Below are 22340 nucleotides of genomic sequence, written 5' to 3'. Positions count from 1 at the left end.
CACATTTGGTGCTCAGTATTTCTGGCAGCAGCACAGTGGATGAATATCGACTGCACCCATGTTCATGGCGACAAACGTGTCATTCCTGCCCTATAATATGGCTCACTGTTTTTGTAATAGGTTTTTTGGACAACAGTGGAGCTCTGTGAAACAGAAATAAGCTGCTTTGCTGAGCCCAGGCAACAGTTCCTATTAGGATCAATAGTTTGGAGTTGTTGGAAGGCCCATTAGAAAGTAATGTGACAAGTAACATACCTGCTTCTACTTTTCAATGAGAACTAATGAGTAATTGATTACAACAGAGTATGTTGTGTGCAATCACATTTGAAGGTAAGTCTTGTGTGTATCTTTAGGCTGTGACGTGCCACCCATGTGAGTTTGTGTGTAGGTGTGTGTGTATGTGTGTGCGTGGATGATATAAATGTATTCAACAGCACGCCAGAGTTACTCAACTGCACTGTCCGCTAGCAGAGTCCTGGCTGACCAACCCTGCTGCACACACAAACAATCCCCTGCAAACACTGAACACTCACTCCCACTCCATTCACACACACAGATATCTCCCATAAATACATACACACACACACACACACCCACACTACTCACAAACATACACACGTCTCTCTCCCTATCTCTCTCACTATCGCTCTCTCTCTCTCTCTCTCTCCAGCGTACCCTCCCTCTTCTTTTCATCTCTCTCGCTTTTCCTCCATCCACCAGATGGCTGACCCATCTGCTCCCCCTCTCTTTCCCTCACTCTCCACCTCCGTCTCTCTCTTTCTCTCTCTCCCCCCTCCACTACTCTAAACCTCGTGTAGTTGAGATCCAAGTGCTGTACACACAGGACCCTCAGTTCCCTCCGATGGCATGGGGGGTGACTTGCTCCCCTCTTGCACTGATTGCATGTGTTTGTGCGCATCTGCTTGGTTGCCAGTTTCTGTGTGCCTATGCCCATGTTTTGAAGCCATTTCTGAAGACAGCTCTTCTTGAAGTTTATGTTTCTTTGGGTGTATGCGTTTATGTTTGTGTACACATCTGTCTAGGTAGTTCGATTTGTGTGTGTATGCAGCACACCCTGCATCTGTTCAGGTATTTCTGCATTTGGGGGTATTTGTCTGATTACACACTAAAACTGTAGCTTGCTTCAGTGTGAAGTGGTCATGTTGAATCTCTGTGCTTTACTCAGAGCTGGGTATGCTCATCTGTTATAAGTCATTTCTCAAAGGGAAGTGTCCTTATTGACTTTCTTACAATAAATATGACGTTAAAGCCAGTACATGGTTCACATAACTTAACATTAAGAACAAAAAACCAAAGCGTAGGAAAATAATTTTTTAAGTAAACAAACAAGATATTATGGGAGCCATTGCTGATTTGTGAACTTCTTATCTGTGCATCACAGTTTGTAGGTTATTTATCAACTTGTTTTAGGGCGTTATTGATCTATTAGGGTTCCTGTACCCTAATAGATCAATAAATACTGAAACACATTGAAACCATGTATTTCTGTACTCACCAGAAATACATGGCGATGAACAGAGGAGATGGCAAGACAGCCCCATTAGGTTTAATTTTTTTATTGTTTTTAATTGTTTATTTCTCCTCTTACATTTGGTTAACCTGGAGGTTTGTTTCAAACCAACAGCAACTACAGTAACAAAACTCCAAAAATACAACCCGAAATTGTAAAATAAAATGATACCTGCTTTAAGGCTACCTCCATCATTCTAGTGTCTTGAAGGCTCGCCATTACCTGCCTACCTGCTCCTACGTGTCTGAGTCATTATGACCTTGCCTTTAACAATAGCTAATACCCCAGAGATGTCTGACTGACAGGTGAGCATGCAACAATTTTATACATACACACAGTGATTGACACACAAACACACAGTCACACACAATCTAAGCCCACATGTGAATGGACAGGTACCAACATGTGTAAGCACATACACAGGCGAGCCAAAAGATAAGTTCAGGCAGAGAGGGAGATAAACAGTATAAGCCTGAGGAAGGGAGTGATTGCTTCAGACACATGTGGCAAGAGTCTGGGAGAAGGGGGTGGGGGGCAGAGATGGTAAAGCAGACAGTCTGACAGACATGTTGGACAATCACAGATGCACAGATGGGCAGAATGACAGACAGGCAGGGAGGCTGATATTTGGCTATGCAAGCCCCTGCTGCCTTACCCTGATATGAATATCTAAGTACAACCATGGGAACAGTGAAAAAATGAAAAACAAACAGAATCGTTGACATTTTTTTGAAAACTGAATACACCTAGATAACCTTCACCACCCCAAAGCCTGTGTGTTTCAGTTGTGATGACAGCGATATTTGGTTTAGAGATAAAAGAGTTAAGTCACAAATGTGATCATAGTCTTAGGAGGGAGAGGAGAGGGAATAGAGAGTGCAGTGACGGGACACTGTCAGATGTTCTGCTTGTTCAAATATTCAGTAGAGGACAAAAACCAATGTGAAGTGCATGCATGGGATAAGAATCATCCACTCCCTACAAATATGTGCACTGAATAGATGCTACACACACTCCGCATCGCTGTATGGATTGTGTGTGTGTGTGTGTGTGTGTATGCAAGTCTCAGTTGGTATTAGGGACACACCTGGCTGAAGCAGCCTGTGCCTTGGAGGCCTCAGGTGTGCCGAGACAATGCAGAAGATGGCGTAGGGGGGAAGGAGGAAAACAAGGAGGTCACAGGGGTTGCTACAGGCACCATGCCAACTGTATTCAAGTGGAAGACCATAAGAAACCCACGTCCCCCAGTGGACAAGATGAAACCACATGGAAAATAGGGAACCGCGGCCTTGCCACCGTCCACTTGTACGCACACACCATGTACTGATGCTACCCTGCACATGCACACGCTCACACAACATTCACCACATATAAACAAATTATAGGAACCACCACAGGCGAAGACAAGCGAGCAAAACGCAGCCCACGTGTTAACAAGAATCATAGTGCTCTGCAGTGTACTACGCAGTTGCCACCAGCTCCTCTCCATTGCCTTGGCCAGTGCCTGGGGTCTTGGCAACAGACGGCAGAGGACAGGATAAGAGGAGGAGAAGCCTCTGGGTTATGCAGCTTCACACACCAGACCTCCTGCCCTCTCATCTCATCTGCTTCTTTAACCCATCATTAATCCCATGCAGTGTGTATTAACCCCTTGTTGCCTGCGCCTGGCGGGCTCTGCAGCATCTATCTGTTGAAATCCCCCATAGAGGCCATCAAAACCAATTAAGCAAGATAAAAGCCTGTGCCAGAGCTGGGCCGCCAGATCACAGGCGGAGAGAAGAGATTATCAAGATTCAGGTGAGGAGCAAAGCAAGCAAACAAACAAATTTAATTTAGGGCTGACAATCATTGTGATTTTACAAACTGAGAGGAGAGACAGACAATAAGTGGAGTGAGGCAGGAGCTTCTTCAGTTCTGGGTTTTTTCCCTTTTATTCTTCTTAGTTCAAAAAAGAGTTTTATTTACATGAATAAGACAGGGTACAATAACAAGCAAAAGGTTAAGATAAAGAATGAGAGCATAAAAGGGTTTATATCTGTTTTGACAATAGATAATGGGTACGGTCTGTAAAAAATATATTTATGAAAGGAAAAAGTATACAAAGTGAAGTGTTGCCATGCTTGGAGGTGAGAAAAACACTTTAATCTTTTATGTTCTGGGACAGTGGCAGCACATCTTACTGTGGTGGAGACACTGTATAAATACACCTGAACAGTTTTACAAGGTTGTGCTGAGGAACAACAATGCAAAGCAGCAGAGAGACACTGTAGTAAATATCCACAACAAGCATCCAGACTGGAAGACCCTCCCAAAGCAATAAGAAACTCCACTCCTGAATAGTCAGATGAAGGATATTGTAGTAACAAGCACAATAGGGATTACAGGCAAAGTAAAGACTACGCTTACTCTGATATGTAACAGGAGAAAAAAAGGTAGAAAGCAGCGGAGATGAGTCAGAAAAACAGACAGCAACTGGTGGATACACTGCACAGACAAATGAAGAATTTTAACTAGTAAAGCCCACTTTAGATGATATTTCATGCTAATAAGCAATGCTTTGCATTGCAATGCTTGTTTTGAAATGAAGCGTCACCAAAGCAAGAGTTTTTTCTTTCAAAAACCATCAGAGGCGAGCCTGATAAATAAATGAATCCAGAAATCAAAAAACACTGCAAACACATTTTTTCACAGTAAAGGCTCTGTCTTGTCATAAAGCAGAAGTGCAGAACTAATCACATTATTGTCAAGTTAACTATCAAATGAAGTCTCAGGGCTGAATTGTTGTGCAAGGTGGTCATCTCTTGTGTAGCTACAGCTAAAGCCTGCAAACTCTTCTGATTAAGACTCATCAGTGTTATATCCAGTCACAGGCAGCTGCTGGAAGGTGAAGAGATCTGATAATGTCACTAGAGACTGCCATCCCAGTGCTAAGTGGCAGACATGAAAAGTTCACTGCTCACAGCTAGAACAAAGTCAAACAAGAATAATGCAGAGACAGCTCCAGGAAAATTAAAACCTGTTTTCTCTTTAAGTGAAACTGCCAACTAATTTCTCTGAAGGTGCAGTTTGATTGACATCTGCTGATTTTCCCCACTAACTGCAAAAACAGTACACTGTCGCACAAGTAGAGCCACCATGTGCTGCAGGTTTTCTCTCTATCCAAAGAGCCTAATTAGCACTGCATCAGGTAGAGGGGAAAAACTAATCAGCACAATCTCCCGCTGAGGTGATCTGTCGGAATCAAAACCTGCAGATTCTGGTTCTCCGTGGCATATGGTTGGCCACCGCCGCTGCAGTACATATCACTGTATGGTATCTGTAGTGGACTGTATCCCAATATTCCCCCACTTTTCAAAGTCACCTTGGACTATAGTGGCACCTCATAAAGAGAGCTATATAGACATTACGTGCAACCACCACTGAACTGAAATTGTGCAACATAGAGTTGTAACAGTGTTTACATTTGCTTCTAAAGCCCCAACACCCCCCACAGACTGTCACAGCTGCAGCTATTGCAATTAATTACAGGTAATTAATTTAGGATTGACCTAAATCAGAATAACTTGTTGTTAATTGTATTAGATGCAGCTGTGTCTTCATTAAAAAAAACAACATAGAACTGTCATCCATCCCTCAGCTATTTCATCTTATCCATGAGGGTCAAGGGGGCGGTGGATTCAATCCCAACTGACACATGGCGAGAGGCGGGTTACACAACATCAAACACCCAGGCCTCTAGTCCATCCAGGCTGACACACAGAGACAGACAACCATTCACTCTGGCAGTTTGGAGAGGCCAAATAAACTAAACTGCATGGGAGGAAACTGGAGCACCCAGAGGAAACCTTCATGCATACTGGACCCAGAGTGCTCCAGTTGGTCAATGAGGCAAAAGTGCTAACCACTATAAGACCATGCTATCTAGAATTATGATTATTAAAATATCATTTGTCATATTTTGTCAACATAATGACAAATAGTTTCAAGTAAGTATTGCATATATACAGTGACAATAAGTTGATGATTAATTAACATGCATTTTTTGTTTTTGTGCTTAAAAACTGTGAAATCAATAGCAATCTACATGGGTCTAGCATTAGTGAGAGGGCTGTTCATGGGATTCTGTCTTGTCTGCAGCTTTGTTTTCTACAGATCCTCCTCCACTAACCGAAGAGCCATGCAAGATTTTGTATTATTCCTTATGGGACAGCTGGTTCTTTCATTTTCTGATCATCTTTCTAACTTTCCACAATCAGTGTACTTTCTGAGTCCTCATTTTCTTAAAATCTGTGGATAAAATCCTGCAATAAGATGCTTTTCATAAGAAATCCTCCAGTTATAAAGAGAAAATTTTTACTCTATAACATGAAACTTTTCTCATGGTGTCAGCTCTGTATTGCGGTCTGTGGTACTGTAGAGAAGAGGAAATACCGGGAAGTAATTTCCAATCAGTGCTTACTGTTTCTTAAAGTGCTTTCTGGGGCTATACACAGTTGGACATCAGGTGCACTGGAGCGATGTTAGCCTTGGAAAATAGCTGAGTCTCTGGGCTGTTCACCTACTGAACTGAACAATGGCCCACTTTACCTCTTGTACTGTCGTTTCACTGGGGACAACTCTTTGGTAGAACATAGTTCTACTGGAAATTGTTCAGAGTGAAGGTAATTCAATGTAACCAAGAAATATATTTTTTTATTGCTTTTAGTAGCCCAACTAAATTGCATTAACTTTGATATAGATAGAAAATTACCAATCCCCAGAGATAGAAATATTCACAAAGGTCCACCCTGTGTGTGCATTTTTCAAGAACTGACATCTGAATCACAAGATGTTGTTCATCATTGTTGTACTGGGAGCTGGCAGTATGAGAATCAGCAGTGTATGTCTCAAAGCATCAGCATATACTGAAAAAAAACAAAGCTACTCTGTCTGCTTCCATCGATACCACTAGGGCTGAATGAGTCGAGTTTTAATAGCAAATCACATCAAATGTCATATCCCCAGTATCCCACCAGCGAGAGAGTCTTTAGTGATTCATGCTGTGCAGCCAAGCATTGTTCAAAAATAAGAACTTCAATTTAGATTCTAGCTCAGATCTTAAAGTATTTAAATGTACAAAATATGTCAGGCTGTATTTTAGAGAAGCATGCTCAGAATGATGCCAAACACTTATAAATCTTTCCATCTTATGGAATAATGAAGCCATAATAACATGCAGTCTTAGTGGTTTAAGTGTAAATATAATATACGGTAGAAAGAGGTGAAACAAGCCAATGAACAGCTACAGGATGTGATACTGTCAGACAGCGCGCAAGAAAAATTTTTCCCATCAAGTTTAAACATCAGTGTATATTTACAGGTACTGCAAGTGGAATGAATCACAGTTAATAAAAAAAAGCCTTTTATGGCAGACTGCGAAATGTGACAGACTGCCTCACGTGATGTCACTTGGGCCAGCACTGGGGCTGAAGACCACATTTGAAGATAAAAACCAATCTGGACGTGTGGAGTTAGAAAGTTATGAGCTCACTCATCTCTGCTTGTGGCTCCAGGCTACATTAGCCGCTACAAGCGAAGCACACAAAATCCCCGAACAGACCGTAAGCAATTAAGTTGTGTGGTAAGTGCCAGAGAAAAGAATGGCAGAAATAATGCAAACACTATATTTGTCGTTATTGCATTTATTTTGATTCTTTCTTTAAACTACCTATCATGAGTCGTAAAGGCTAAGTGTGGATGTTAGTGTGTGAGACTATATTGTGATGAAAAACACTGTTATTGGAGATAAGGGAGGGTAAACAGTCATCTAACAGCATTAAGTTGTGTACTGCAATAACATTACGTTCACCTGAACGTACAGCCAGATGGGGAAGCATCGAGTGTGAGGGCAGAGGGGACACAGCATCAGGTTGAGGCTGCACCATTTGCATTTCAACAAAATGCAGTGGTAGTAATGAGAGTCAGTTGGAGTGGAGGCAAACCAGAGCTAGCTGCACTGCACGTAATTCAGAATGTGTGAAACCGGAGCCATTAGGCATAAATGACAGAAAGTAGTTGAGGAGTGTGCAATGCTAGTATTACCTGGCTTATGTCAGGATCAAAGGGAAAGTTGTGTATGGATAGACACTGGTTTCATGTGAGAAACATAAACAGGCTAAACAAAATCTCTCATCCACCTTATTTAATACTCCTACATAGTTACCAAGGCTATGCCAGTACCTCACTATTCCTCACTGCATGTCAGTGTTTGCTCTATCATCTTACACCTTCATTTACACCTAGAGAGTTAAATAAAACACACATCGGTGAGCAAATCTCCCTAATATCAAGAGTTCACGAGGGCGGGTAGCAGGTGCCAAGCTGTCATTGTGCCGGGGCTCTGTCACTGCCGAGCGATGCTGCATGAGCAAGCTGCAGAGAGAGGCCTTGGAGAGACACCGGGGAGAGAGGGCACCATTCAACTGAATCATCAGGGCCATCAATGTAATGAGAGCAGATCGGTCCTGAGTAAAGAACGGCAAGGAGGGGGAAGAGGGAGAAAGGGAGCTGGTGAGATGCAGGGAAGTGGGGATGGGTGGGAGAGAGTGGACGGTGGGGTAGAGGTAAAGAGAAAATGGAGAGAGGCAGATAGAGAATACAGCATGAGAGGAGAAGGAAAAGTCGCTGATAGAAGCACAAATGTGACTGAGGGCTGCTGCAAACACTGGTGAATGGTGGGACATGCTGGAGGAGAGACAAATAAACATTTACTTTCCTCTGCAGTGCTTACATGAAAACATCAGAGGCTGAATTACACTAAGGAGGCCAAATGCCAGGCACTGAAGACACTGGCACTCAAACTGTCTGAGAAAAATCACGACCCAAAAGGGCACAGTTTACTTTCATTTTCTTTGTACCGTAACTAGGAACAACACTGATCATCCGAACATCTCAAATGTTAAAATGTTGTTTGTAGCAGGGTCCTGATATTTAATTAAACTGCCATTTCCATGATTTAGTCCATTAGCTTCTTATTCTCATAACACCATCAATTCTGTCATTTCCACAGCAGCGACAACTTGGGCTTTTGTTTACTAGAAGCTGAACTTCCAAGAGGTCATTACTCATTTCTGGCGTTCATCTAGGCTACAGAAGAGAAAGTCATAAATTATTTCATTCACACATAATCCCAGTGCCAAAGCTGTGTGTCAATCACTTCCAAGTCACTCCCGGCCACCTCGCATCAGTTCTGTCACGTCCAGCCCAACAGATCATCTATCAGCAGGTGATCGTCCGTTTGGACGGATACCCTCTGTCATTACCCTCACGTCCTGGGCCCACAGCTGAATTGCAATTGCAGTCAGTGAAGAGCCAGGAAGTTGAGAGGGCCGAGCCTGGGTAACTAGCTCTTGAGTGGGTAATTAATGCCTCCATTTCCCAGTTGGTATTGTCACGGGGAGGGAGGTGTCATCTATCAGAGCGGGATCAGGCCAGAGGGAAGCAGGCGACAGGCTGAGGGCAACACGGGGGGGATTATCTCAAAATGAACGGATGGAGAGGTGAAGAGGGGGGCTGGCTGCTTTCAAGCCTGGCAGAGTTGCTCCTCTTGAGATGGATCTTCCGCTGGAGCTGGCTACTCTGTCAAAAATCCTGCAGCTTTGTGTGACACTTTAACCCAATAAAAAAGGTACACTGTGGTCCTTACGCTTCTATCAAGATTGAAATAGAGAAGCAGAGAGATCCAGAGGGAAATGTGGATTACATTTTATTCAGTAGGCTAGACACTGTGCATGTTGTAGTCTGCTTGTCACACTGAGCGATGAACTTCATTTGGAGCATAGTAATGCCTTTAACCAGAGAGACTGCCTTTGCATCCTGCAATTCAGAAGTACGGCATGTCAAGGTCAGAGCAAAATGCTGTGGTGGTGCGTCACCTACACAAATACAACATATCACATAACCATAACTGAACTGCCACTAAAAATAACCAGGAATCAGAAAGTGCCAGTTGATACAGTTAAACAACAAAATCCGCAATTCACTTTTCTATATCCCCAGGGACTTAGCCACCTCATATTGAGGACGCTGAGCAATATAAAAAACAAAAAAGCCAGGAGCCACACGGGAGTAAGTGGAGTGACCGTGGCAGCTACCATCGCTCTTACTGCCACGTCTTTAGCTGCAGTCTCCCTGACCCTGTCTCTGTTTGCCTGCGAGGCAAGGCCTGGCGCTGTTGACGATAAAACAAACAGACAGGCCCCATTTATACAGTCAGGTGTCATGACAAGGGATAAACAGCAGAGCGCTTCGGGCCTCTTGAGGCACAGTCTGCACTATTAGTACAGGCCATCATCATCCTCACCATCATGATCATCAGCATCAAGAGCGGCGGCAGCGGTGTTGGCAGAAGCTCCTAAGTGCCTGCTGGGGAAACGGACGTGCACTGGCTCAGATTGGACAGTACTCAAGGGCTGAACTGTTTGCTTTGTCAGGCTGTATTCATTCGTGTCACTGAATTAATCAAGTCAAAAAAAAAAAGCAATTGCCAAAAACATTACTGGGGAAGGATTGGGTGGAGGGCGAAGAAAAGAAGAGTCTGGAATAGAGAGAGACCGCCATGGCGGGAATGACAAGAGCATGGCTGTCATCGGAAGGGATGAAAAACAGCAGCTCTCCAATGAGGCGAGGCAGTGGCTGGCTCTTGCGCCAGCGAGGAGGAAGACACACAGGGACCCCAAACGTAATTATCTTCATGCCAGATTTGTTGTTTGTCAGAATTATAGTGCACATTTAAGGACTTGGGTGTACTGATTATATGACACCCAGAGTGCCTTTGGGGCGGACAAGAGGCAGCCAGCCGGGAGTCATTACCCAAACCAAATAGACTTCTCATTTGTTTTTCCACTGGGGACAAGCATCAACAGCAATGAACAATGGCTGTTAGATACTCAGTCACCAAAGGTGTGCACCTATTTTTTGCAGTTGCAAACTCCTAGTATGAAATCAGCAGAAAAAGGCCTCATTTATGATTCATGATTTTTTTTTCCAAAATGGTTGCCAGGGCACCCTTAAGGCTGTTCAGATACGATCTGTTGCCTAGGTGCAAAATTACATGTGACCACATGACAGATGGAATAATGTGGGCACAGGGGTTATTTTCTGACACGGTGAAAATCATTGTGCTGGCACCTTTCAGTATTGCCAGCTGGTCTTTTTCATAGCATTCTGTCTAATTTAGGCGAAAAATAGAAAGCAATTTTCTTCATTTTGTAATGCCTCCTCATCGTATAACCATCTTACCCTGAGTCCAAAGCTTTGTGAAAATATTCTGAAAGCTGGTGGTGATAATAGCAGCTATTCTAAAAATACCTTTTGACAACCTGCAATCTCAGTGGCAGACATCGAGGACTGTCTACATTGCAGCACACCTCCGATCTGCTGGTCCGCTGCCCAGGCCACGCACACAGACGGGATGAGTCTGAACGTGGTGAAAAACTATAGGTAAGAAGTGTTTCTTCTGTACTTGACTACACAGGCCAAAAGGGCACAGACATACATCTACTCTGGCACCTAGGCCTACAGGTCTTTAAACCCAAAATGATAGAGAAAATCACACCACCAAAAAAAGAGCTTTTTAAGATTGAGTATGCTTCAAACTACTTTGCTCCTACAAAATGTTTTCTGACAACATATGGAGGGGAATCAGATACTCTGACACTATGATAAGAACTTCCCTTGGAGCAAAGTGATGGTTTTAAGCAGAAGCTTGTAGCCTATTCCCATAAACAAAACTGAGCAATGCTGTGCTATTAGTTTCCACTTTTCTGTAGATGAAACATGTGATCCTGGAAATAAGAAAAAAAAGAAAGAATCCCTTTAAAACTGCCTCCTAAAGCTCCTTGAGTGGATGCTTTACAATTTCTTTTCCAACTAAATAGCGATAAGACAGATGCTAATTATTTGTGCACACAGTGCAATTATTCTGTTCTTGAATTCAGCACATGCACATTCTCGTTCTTTAACCAAACGGTGCTGAAAGCCTGGTGTCAATCTTTGATTACAGCCTCAGATGAGATAAACACCTTACACTCATTATTCAACTTTGTCTTCCCATCTGAAAAACTTTAAAAATATTAGATATAACATCTGAACAAAAACCTCATGTGTTATTTACACTTTTATTACCTGTTTCCTGGGTAAAGTCAGTGGGCTTTAGCATGTGGGAAAAACTATGCAAATCTCAGCTGCCAGGGTGGAACAAAGAAACCAAGACACCATTGCACTGGCTACCCTCCCTCTGGCTTTTAATTACATACAGATTACTTTTAAAGTAGCAAATAGTCTAGCCCCAATCATATTTGTGACCTAATGCTGACATTTGCCCCACTCCTTGAGAGCAGTGAAATTATTCCACAATCTAGACCTCGGTGTTCTAGACTCAAGCATAAAGGTTGACAAAGCCTTTACTGTCAGGGCTCATCAACTTCAGAACGACCTGCTGGACAATCAGTGCAGCAAAATCAGCTTCTTTTTTTAATCACTTTCAAAGCATGCTTTTTTACTGCTTATCATTTTTATTGCATTATCAGTTTAATTTTATTGCAATTATTAAATGGAATGTCTCCAGACCTGCAGCAAACTGAGGAAATGCAGTGTGATCCCGAGAGGGAAAAAATATGAAACATAAGACGCACCGTCAGTCACTGTGTATTTTCCCCACAATACCCATTTTCAATTTATTGATCAGTGTAGCTGCAATGTTACGCGTGGTTCAATTGATACCTTGGACAAAAATTGTATTTTAATTTTTCTCTTCAAATCTTCTCCATGTGTGTACACACACAACTGTTCTTTTTTCCAAACAATATGTTATCAACCAAGTATGGATTAAAACTTCGGCAGCAAGTTATTTTTAATGAACACCATACTTACCAGTGGTGAAGGACCAACCCAAAATCACTCCTTTAACCCCTTAAAGAACTGAGTTTCCTCCCAAGTGTTTAGTTTATCCAAACCTATTTTTAGTACATCTTCATGTGCACATGCAGTCACAGTGAATATCTGCTTCTATCGATGGTGCAATTCCCATCACTTCATTTACCAAGAGCAGCATCACAGACGAGACCTGCTCATTTCCATTTATTGAAATTCCATTTCTATTCCATCTGCTAACTAGTCACCTGTGAAACTAGTTTTTAAACCATGGTTTGAAAGCACTCTGGCTTCGGCTGTCTACCCCATCCCCTTTATTAGTGTTTATTTCCAACCATAAAAACCGCTGGAGGAGCACACACTGCCAGCGCAAATCGTTACATTGTAAAACACCGTGGCAGGGTGGCACACAACACTGCGCATTGAGAAGCTAAGTGTGTCAAAGAGGAATTAAAGAATAAATTTCCCCTTCCAATTAAAAGACGAATTTGTGCAACGTGAGCGGGTGGAAGGGAACATTATCAATGAGGGAAAGAAAACACACTGTTACAACTCAGGAGGCACAATTACTGAGGCTGGTGGTATGCAATTAAATAGTGCCATTTAGACAGTGCTACTCCCTACTAATAACCGCAGAACATATAGGAGACAAAACAGGCTTTAGATGTACCTCCAAATTCCAACAGCTGCGGGAACAGATGACTAAAATGTAAACACAAACCGAGGCAAAATGACTACATCAAAAGAAGATGAGGCAATGAGACTATCTATTTACATAACAGGTAAATTCTAAGAAATACAACTATTCACTAACTGGAAGCAGAGCTATTGCAAATAAAAGGAACAATGCTCTGGAAAAACAAACATCACAGGTTTTATTGAGAAAGAATATGTAGTTTCCCAGGGTACAGTCCAAATGAAATGTATGTAGGGCAAGCACCACACCACTCCCACACTGTATTAAAGCATGTTTGAGTCATCGGCCCCCTCTCTGCAGGCCCTTAAATTATACTTTGTGTGGGGTGTGTGGAGCTCACTGGCAATGTTACAATATAAAGCCCTAAGCTAGCAACAAGTCAAAATGGGTCATGGAAGTGGAAATCAATCGGCAGATGAGTCCTTTTTATTCATGTGTTAATCCTACTAATATTTCAGACTACAGTAAGTTCCTGACTATGCCTGATCCTTGTACTGCTGGTGCAGCATGAGCACATCATCCTGGGAGATCCTGGTCCAGCCCTCGCTGTGGACATGGTACAGGTTCACCTGGCCCCCGCTGTAGGCATCACGGTATGTTGCCTGGTAGATGGCACGGCGGCCTAGCTCGCAGGCCTCCTCCACGGTCAAGTCGTAACGCAGGCCGCTGTCCATCACCCCATAGGCGTACATAGAGCCTGAGCCTACAGCAAACAGGTCGCCACATACCCGGTTCCCCTCCGAGTCGACATAGTACAGCCCTGAGGAGAAACAACAAAAGGCACGTCATGATGGAAAGGCAATCGGAGGCAGAGAAATTTGAAAAAGACTTCTGCTCAGCACATATGCATCTTCTAATCTCCTGACTCAGGTGTTGAGGTTTATCAGGAAAACTGAGGTGGTGTACATCTAATACCACTGCTCTCATACAAACAAACACACACATTTGTAAGCGCACACACTCCATGTCCTCAAGAGAGAGAATATGAACAGCTGCAGCCTCTCCAAGTGAAGTAAGGCTGGCAGATATGAACAGCTGCATCCTCTTCAAGTAAAACGAAGCCGGCCGCGGAACCTGCTGACGAGGGGCAGGCCACATCCCCGTCTGCCCAGGGGCCCTGCTCAGGGCCTTATTGATCTCTGCAAACACGCCAAAAATTAAGTATCGACCCGCAACCCGAGCTACACAGGTAACTGCACCTTGTATCTCAAGAGGGACAACGAAAAACAACAGTGCTCACATCCTGTGTACAGACTAGAACAGCACATTCATCTTCCACACATACACATGCCTGTTCTACGCAGAAATTTCCCTCACCACTGCTGAATGACACAGAACTGTGAGCTCATCCCACACCAAACTGACCAAACATGTATCCCAATGTGCACTGCAGACCCACAACTTTCTGACAGACCTGTGAGGGACAGTTTGCTCGACACCCAGCTTCATGGACACATGCAAGACATTTTGCGCTGCGCCATGACACATTCACTAAGCCTGATCCAAGAGTGACGTTGAGCGGGTGACTAGCACCAGCCTGTGAGCTCGCCCACAGCCAGCCTGCAGATGGTAAAAAGACAGCCTACGAAAAGCCATGTTTTTCACAGCGCTTCACAAAGCAAAACCTGTGAAAATGACACTCACACAGAAACACAGTGACACATGCAGATAAAATTGCCTAATATCCACTGCACTGACACATCTCTCATATTTAAAAATCACTTCAAAATGTCCTCAGATTGCACATCCTCGCTTGCAGAGTTCCTCAACTAAACTAGTGACAGTCTATTAGGGATAGAGAGCCACTTGCTTTTCTGGGGAAAAAAAAAAAAAAAAAAAAAACAGCTTACCATTGCTTTCAACTGGCAAATTGCAGCTTCCTCAGCCTGTCGTTGGCTTGCTATGATAATCGTCTAGTGCCTGCCTATGCACGGGGGTAATTTGCCATTCTGAGACCTGCCTGTTCCTCTTGAAAACTGTAAGGGACTCGTTAAAAACATAATAGGCAGGGAGAGCGAGTTGTAAAGGCAGCCTCTTGTGTCAAGTAGCACAGTTGACGGAGGTGGATGAGGACTCTTTAGGAGGTCCAAGTATAGAAGCACACTGGTGCCCAAAAAAAAAAAAAAAAAAAAAAAAAAAACACTTCCCAGATCCATTCCAAACACACCTGGGGTCTTTGTGGAGCTCCGTGAGGAAAAAAAAAGGCACTGAAATTCATGAGGCCTACATTAAAACAGAAGCAGGGGCATGTTGCCCGGATGGTGGAGCACTGCAGCCGTGTCAGCCAAGTGAAGTTCCTTCTACACCATCCGTCAACTGACAGGCACTTAAGGAGGCTTTAAAAACAAAAAACAAAAAAACAGCAGCCTGTGCAGCTGGCTGGACTTGCAGCTTTTAGAGGAAGGTGAGAAACACAGGGCAATGGATGGGTGGCTAGCATCAAGTGGGTCAGTGTCTGTCTGTCATCTATCCTTCCCACTGGAATTTACCACTGGAGGGAAAAAAAGAGAGCTGCAGGAAAGTATTACATCACTCTCCTGGGAGTGACTGTGAAACTGCCTGCCACATGGGTCCTCTCTGACAAGGTCTCATATCATACAATATTTTACTGTTTTGTCCTGAGGCTGTATTCCAATTAAGCACCTCACTTTATTAGACTTTTCACATCCCTGTAAGGACTGGCAGAGGATTCTGCACAGAATAAAGTTGCTTTTCTCATTCAACATAAAGCTCATTTGTGGCCACTACGTATCAGCTGTACCTGATTAAAAGTCATTTAATGCCGATACATAGAGCCATATTTGTCAAGCTCCTCAACATAACTTTTGCTCGATTTATTTGCATATGGCTTAAAACGCTCCATCAGAGGAATTGGTGCTCTTGACATGATTGTAGCCCACTAATGAGCTTCCCACCTAATCGCAATTGATTTCATTTACATGACATTTACTTCTCCATTCAATCACTGGCATTGTTGGGGCTATGGCAAAGCTCCCACATCTATTGGACTTATACAGGGATCATTATTGCCCCAATTGATTTGCTGGGATTTAACAAGTGTCATTTACGTTTGTTGGCATACCAGCAGGTCGCCATTGTTCACACAGACCTCTTTGCTTTCTAGACAAAGCTGGCATCGATCTCAGCGGGTGTGCAGACATTATGCAAGCAACCCAATTGTTCGGGGCTGAGACCTGACGTCCATCATCCCTCTGCGCTTGCCCTGGCCCGTAGTCCCAACCTCATCGATTTCCCATTACTGTGTCACTGTGGTGGACTCTTTAAGCACACCTTCTGTGATGTACGGCCTCACACTGTGTAGCATTCAGCCCACAATACAAGCACACACAGGAGGAGAGGATAAGAGAGGCTGCAGTGTCATCTAGTGGGTATTTCAGGAAACTCCAAGTGCATTTCTACTTAAATCCAAATGCACACACAACTAGAAAACCACACACACTAAAATCCATTATGTTTTACTGTTGACAAGAAAAACTTGTAACTTTATTTAAATTAATTGCTAATTAAATGTGGACAGATTTTCATATTATGACAGAAAACCCACTAAACCCCTGCAACTAACTTTGGGAAACAAGGAATGCTTTGCCTGGGGCTAAAGCCTGTGGCACTGTTGTAACACTGAAAAGCAAAGCTGACACAAAATCCGACTCTAAATACATTAAATGTTTCGCTCATTGACATAACTGTAATGCTAAATTAATATGACAAAATATGTAATTATTCATGCAATAATGCCAAGCGAAGAAAAACAATATGTACAGAGTATGTCTAAGTATGTCACTCAGACCTTAATTACACAGTATTTTCAAATAAATGTGCTGTGGTGGTTTTAGCCTGCTTGGAAAAAATACACATTTGCTAATCAGGTCATTGCAGACATTAAAGACATTAAATTATTAAAGTATGCTGAAAAGCTTTCCATGAAAACCATTTCTACTAAAAAATCCTGAATGGTTCGGCAGCCACTTTTTACTCGGTGAAACAGTAAACTCCTAAATAAATTTACAAACTATATTGTTATCTTTACTGAATATTAATTTACACAATCTATAAATCTTTACACAAGTTCAAACTAGAAAGTCAAAGGGTCATTTTGTGAAAAGAATGTATGACTAGATTAAATTCCTTTCTTTGCTCCACTTAACTCTGATGGTGTATAGCAGTGTTAATAACAAAATAATAGCAGTGTTTTGTTTATTAAGTGATTATTGATCTGACCTGAAAGAAATATATATAAAAAAAACTGTAAAATATGCCCATCCGAACAGAACATCCATGGACGTACAGACACCTATTAATAGAATACTTTGATACTGAAGAAAACTTGATTCTCAACCAAATATCTTTTTTCTATGATTTCTAAGCGGATTAACTGATGCTTATTTGCAATGGATTACCACCGGAGATAATGATATCCTCGTAAAGTGTAACATGGAATGATACCAATGCATTTCATGTCTGTACTTTAGGATTTGACTCCGTTATGACACAGAGGACTACGTTTCATGCTGTATGGGAAAGCTTTTCGCCTTTTCAGGCTGAACACTCATGTCTTCTTCAGAGAATATTTTACCCTTGATCTCAGCCCATAATTTTAATCTTACCCAAACAGTACACTTCTATAACACAAAAGCAAATATTTTACCATGAACTTAGACAAAATAATTTAAATGATTGTCACTTTCACTTGAAAAATAATTTCAAGTGACTAATAATTTCCAAGATTAAAATAGTTTCTAAAAATCTAAATACTGTTCAACATAAATATTTTACATAATAATTTCTAAAAGTATTTTATATAAGTATTTTAAGATATTAAGATCTTATTACTGTATTTACCTTGTACTTTTTTGTATTTTATCTATTTGTACTCTACAGACTCCCAATCACTGCATCTGAAACAAACTTTGATAATGACCTATTAGGTACCCAAGTCATATGTGCATGCCATATACAACTGTATTTACCTGGGCCTCTCTTGTCCCAGCCACACACCATGGTTCCCATGCTGAGTCCCATGCCTTTGTACTGATACACCATGTTTGCGAGCAGCTTGGAGGCAGCTGCCACTGAGATGCGCTCCTTGTTGCGAAGCTCATAAATGCGGCACTGCCGGGCCAGGAGACGCTCCCAGAAGCTACAGTCTGCAGCTCCCCCAGCCATGGTACCCAGCAGGTAGGGGTTAATCTCAATCACCTTCTTCACTGTCTGCGAGGCAATGTAGGAGCCCGCTGTAGCCCGAGAGTCTACCGCAACAATAACACCATGCTGGAACTGGAAGAAGCAACAGCAGGGGAGGAACACGTTATTGAAGCACTTTACAGCAGGGAGTATAAGTTACAACAGAGCAATTATTGACTAATCATGATACATTTCTTTCTTTATTTTTTTTTACACAACAGTCACCGATTAATAAATAAATTCCAGTATACATGTTGTAATTTCTGTACATGTTTTTTACTCTTATTTCTGCATAAACAAGTCAAGTTACAGCTGCTCCAGCTGGCAGAGAATTGCAATATATTGTTCAGCTCTGCCAGAAAGCTGCTGGATAAGAGGAAAGGCTTTTTCTCTTCCCTCCAAAATCCTCTATCAGAAAACTGATAGTCAGGACAGCAGTACAGTGCTGCAGTGAAGACAACAGATTTGGCTCGTCAGAGAGAGATGTCTGCTGGAGAGTTTTTCATCAAATAAGCTCCCTCCTGGATTAAGGGATAAAGTTGGTGTGATTTTATCTTTTCTTTTCATCAACAAATCCCCTGAAGAGACCAAGTGACTCCACAGCTGTCACTAAATTTGTCACTATTTGACTCCATATTAATGTTTACTACCATGACTTTGCCATACTATTTTACCCTTATATACCTGGGCACATTTTTTATCATTAAATAAAATGTGTTATTATCATTAAATTATTATTGCTACTACTACTTTTACTATTACTACTATTATATTGTATGTTTTTCCAGGCTTGTCATTTTTTGCTAACTTCTGTAAGAGCTGAATTTCCCCACCAGGGGTAAATAAATTCTTATCTAATCTAAAATCAAATGAAGAAATGCCTTTCGTTATTTACATTACTCTGCTATGCTTGACAAACAGAGGAAATCTCTCCAATGGATGTTTTCATTGTAATAAGTTAGGTCATCCAATGCTGTTTTCCAACTCTTATGTGTCTAATAGTTTTTGGACAACAGTGGGGTTCTCTGGCAGAGTCAGAATAAATATCAGGCTATTAGAGTCTTGTTAGTAGCATAACATTGACTCTAATGGGACTTGTTGATAATTACAACATAACAGTATACATTTAACATTAAAAGGGTAACAAACCAATGTGGAATTTAATCAGCTTTTAAGATGTGTCTAAATTTATGTAGCATAAGAGAGCCTCAAGAGCCTTTCCTATGACATCTCAAAATGTGTGCTGCAAAAAGGTTTACAAGAACAACATTTAGATAACAGAATAATTAAGGAGGGCTGGTGGTTTGATCCCTAGCTTCACATATCAAAGTGTCCTTGGGCAAGACACTGAAGCCCAAGTTGCCCCCAGTAGTTCCTCCATTGGTGTATGAGTGATTGTATGTGTGAATGGACAAATAGTGTAAAAGCGCTTTGAGTGCACTTGAGTGTAGAAAAGCGCTGTACAAATACAAGACTGCTCTACAGGATCAAATCTGATGAACATAATGAATAAAGGCATACAACAGACGGCAGCACACCGCGTGTTTTAAAACATTAGTCCCAGTCCTCTTAGTATCCATGTATACATGTTCAGGGAAAAGCACACTCGCTGATATAAAACTATGTAAAATACTTTATGTTACTGTGTTGAGAAATGCCGGAACAACATACACATGAGCTAATTTAGTTTGTCAGCCATTAAATCAAACCAGACAGACACATGTAAGTTTTACTGCTGTCCCATTAGTGACAGGACCGGTGCTGATAAAGACGAGGTGTGAAAACTGACTTGTGACACTCAGTGCTATATATCAGTTAAGTATTTCCCTTGGTATCCCGTTGCCTTTGAAGCCTGAAATGTCAAACACAAAGCAAATGGCCTTGTAAACATCGGCAATGAGAAAGCGGTTTGTTCCTGCGCTAGCATGCTAACGCTCAACGAGAGCCGTGACGTTAGCACTAAAGCATTACATTTACCGTCTGAGTAAACTTTAATAACGTTTACTCTGATTATTACACAACTCGCCATACTTGTATGATGCCAAGTAGCTACAATTTAGTACTTGGGAACTTACTTTAAACGCTAGGGTTGTTGTTCCGTGCAGAAACTCTATTTTCCTCTCGACGCCGTCGTCGTCCCCTTCACACAGCGGGTTTTTAACGGAAAAACTGAGATTGTCCTGCGGCGTGGCATCAAAACCCACATCGCTCGGCCCGGGTCCACCACCAAACGCAAAAGGCTGAAAATTATCATATGAAAAATCCGCACTGTCGTTTTTCAACACACTAGCAAGAGCCATCTTTGAAGCTATCGAATGAGCAACCAGCTTCCGCCGCACAAAATGTACTGAGTCATGGCGGGAGAACCACCAGCGCCCCCTGTGCCTGTGGAGGACTAAAGGTTTAGCGCTGAGGTGTGCAAGTATATGAAAGAGTTGAGCGAACACGTAATAAAAAACATCAGCTTTTGTACGGTAATCTCTGAAATATATATATTTATTTTTCCAGCACAAAAAGTGAATTTAATATTAAGAATGTGGCTAAAACCAAAGTTATTTTTTCTCTAAAATACATAACTACTTTTAAAATGATGGCCCCTTGACCCAACCACTCCTGCATCACCTCAGAGAAATCATTGTGTCAGTTTTTTTCTTTCATACATAATTTTTTCCCTCCTCTCCATGTCTCTGTAATATTCCTCTTTTAGGTCTTCCCTCTGTCTTTGTTTCCATCCCTGGGCTGTGACATGAAAGACGTCAACATTGTTTCCTGAGTAGGCATCCCTGTGAGTGGCTCTGAACACAGCTTCTCTTGCCAAGGTGATGGCCTCATCTTTGCTCAGGTCCCAGCTCAGCCCTCTATCCAGGACTCCATAAGCATAGGGAGAACCTGAGCCCACAGAAATCACATCTCCTTGCAGTCGGGCACCATCACTGCAGACATATATCAGCTTTGGGCCACTGTTAGGAGATGCAGGACACGCCACTGCAGTAACATCTTGGCTACTAATAGCAGCTGACGAGCTATCATCAGTCATAACAGTTGAGTGTTCTGGCCTCTTTGCACAGCCTGTGTTACCTCCTTCTTCATCCCAGCCACACAGTGTAAGAGCCACACACACATCAGTGCCTTTGAAGGGGTGCAGCATAAATGAGAGGAGTTTGGCAGCACCACGTATTGAAAGGCGCCGTCTGTGCCTTAGCTGGTAGAGTCTGATCTCCCTGGTCAGAATTCGTTCCCACAACATGCAGTCTGCTCCACTACCAGAGGAGGTGACCACCAAGTGGGAATGAAGAGGGGTGATCTTATGAACAGCTGGACAGGCAACAAGCCCCCCAGCACTGGCACGTGTGTCTGCAGCTGCAATCACCCCACCTTGGAAGATGAAACCAAGGGTTGTTGTTCCATGTGACAATGGGAAAGGCCTGGTGACTGTCACTGAATGGTTAGTAGGGGAGAAAGGAAATGGTCTGTGGTTGAACGGCACAGAGTTCAGTAAAGGTGGAAGGAAAAAATTTAGTGGGACCCCACTATTTCTTGCAGATTTGTTTAGTTTCCTCCATCCAAAGTTGTAATAGTCACTCATATGACAAAATGAAGATGTTTCTTCCAAAAATGCTGCAGAAAAACTCTTGCAATGTACAGGAATGTCCCTGAAACTACAAATATCTTCTAAAGCCATAATGGTGTCAGGTGATACAGGCACAGAGGTATCCCTTAATCAGAAAATCAGAGAGATTAGCATGCAAAAAGTACTCCTCAAACACAGGTCAAACCAGAGTCCATCCTTAGGAAATATGGCCAAGTAAACCTTGCTCATCCCGCAGTGATCTGTCAGTGGGGTCTGCTGGAACCACTGCTTTGCCTTTTATAGTCTCCAAAACATGACACCTTGCAAACACACACAGTGCCACAAAACACACACATAGGCCTATGCCAAAACGTTTTAGTTGACATAAGTGATATTTTATCCCACCTGCTGAGACAGTGTTATCTAGA

General features: G+C 42.4%; 2 protein-coding genes across 2 annotated transcripts; both read right to left on the bottom strand.

Moving 5' to 3' along the window:
• Positions 1-13292: 13292 nt before the first annotated feature.
• On the bottom strand, positions 13293-20977 carry psmb5 (proteasome 20S subunit beta 5). Its single transcript, XM_026313364.1, has 4 exons — positions 20964-20977; positions 20417-20750; positions 18128-18434; positions 13293-13899 (listed from the first exon to the last, which is right to left on the bottom strand). Exons 1-4 carry the CDS (start codon positions 20975-20977, stop codon positions 13616-13618), a joined length of 939 nt encoding a protein of 312 aa, XP_026169149.1. The 3' UTR covers positions 13293-13615.
• psmb11a (proteasome 20S subunit beta 11a) lies at positions 20974-21927 on the bottom strand. Its single transcript, XM_026313363.1, has one exon. The coding sequence runs from the start codon at positions 21925-21927 to the stop codon at positions 20974-20976; it is 954 nt and encodes a 317-aa protein (XP_026169148.1).
• Positions 21928-22340: the final 413 nt, after the last annotated feature.

The sequence above is a fragment of the Mastacembelus armatus genome, chromosome 17, assembly GCF_900324485.2.
Source record: "Mastacembelus armatus chromosome 17, fMasArm1.2, whole genome shotgun sequence".
NCBI classification, from domain to species: domain Eukaryota; kingdom Metazoa; phylum Chordata; class Actinopteri; order Synbranchiformes; family Mastacembelidae; genus Mastacembelus; species Mastacembelus armatus.
This window is presented reverse-complemented; position numbering and strand designations above follow the sequence as displayed.

Excerpts from the sequence above, each read along its gene's own strand:
- psmb5 (XM_026313364.1), bottom strand. Across the intron at positions 18,435-20,416 it reads CAACAACCCTAGCGTTTAAA|TTCCAGCATGGTGTTATTGT; the intron begins GTAAGTTCCCAA and ends TGCTTCTTCCAG. Across the intron at positions 13,900-18,127 it reads CTGGGACAAGAGAGGCCCAG|GGCTGTACTATGTCGACTCG; the intron begins GTAAATACAGTT and ends GTTTCTCCTCAG.
- psmb11a (XM_026313363.1), bottom strand. The coding sequence starts at position 21,927 with ATGAGTGACTATTACAACTTTGGATGGAGGAAACTAAACAAATCTGCA.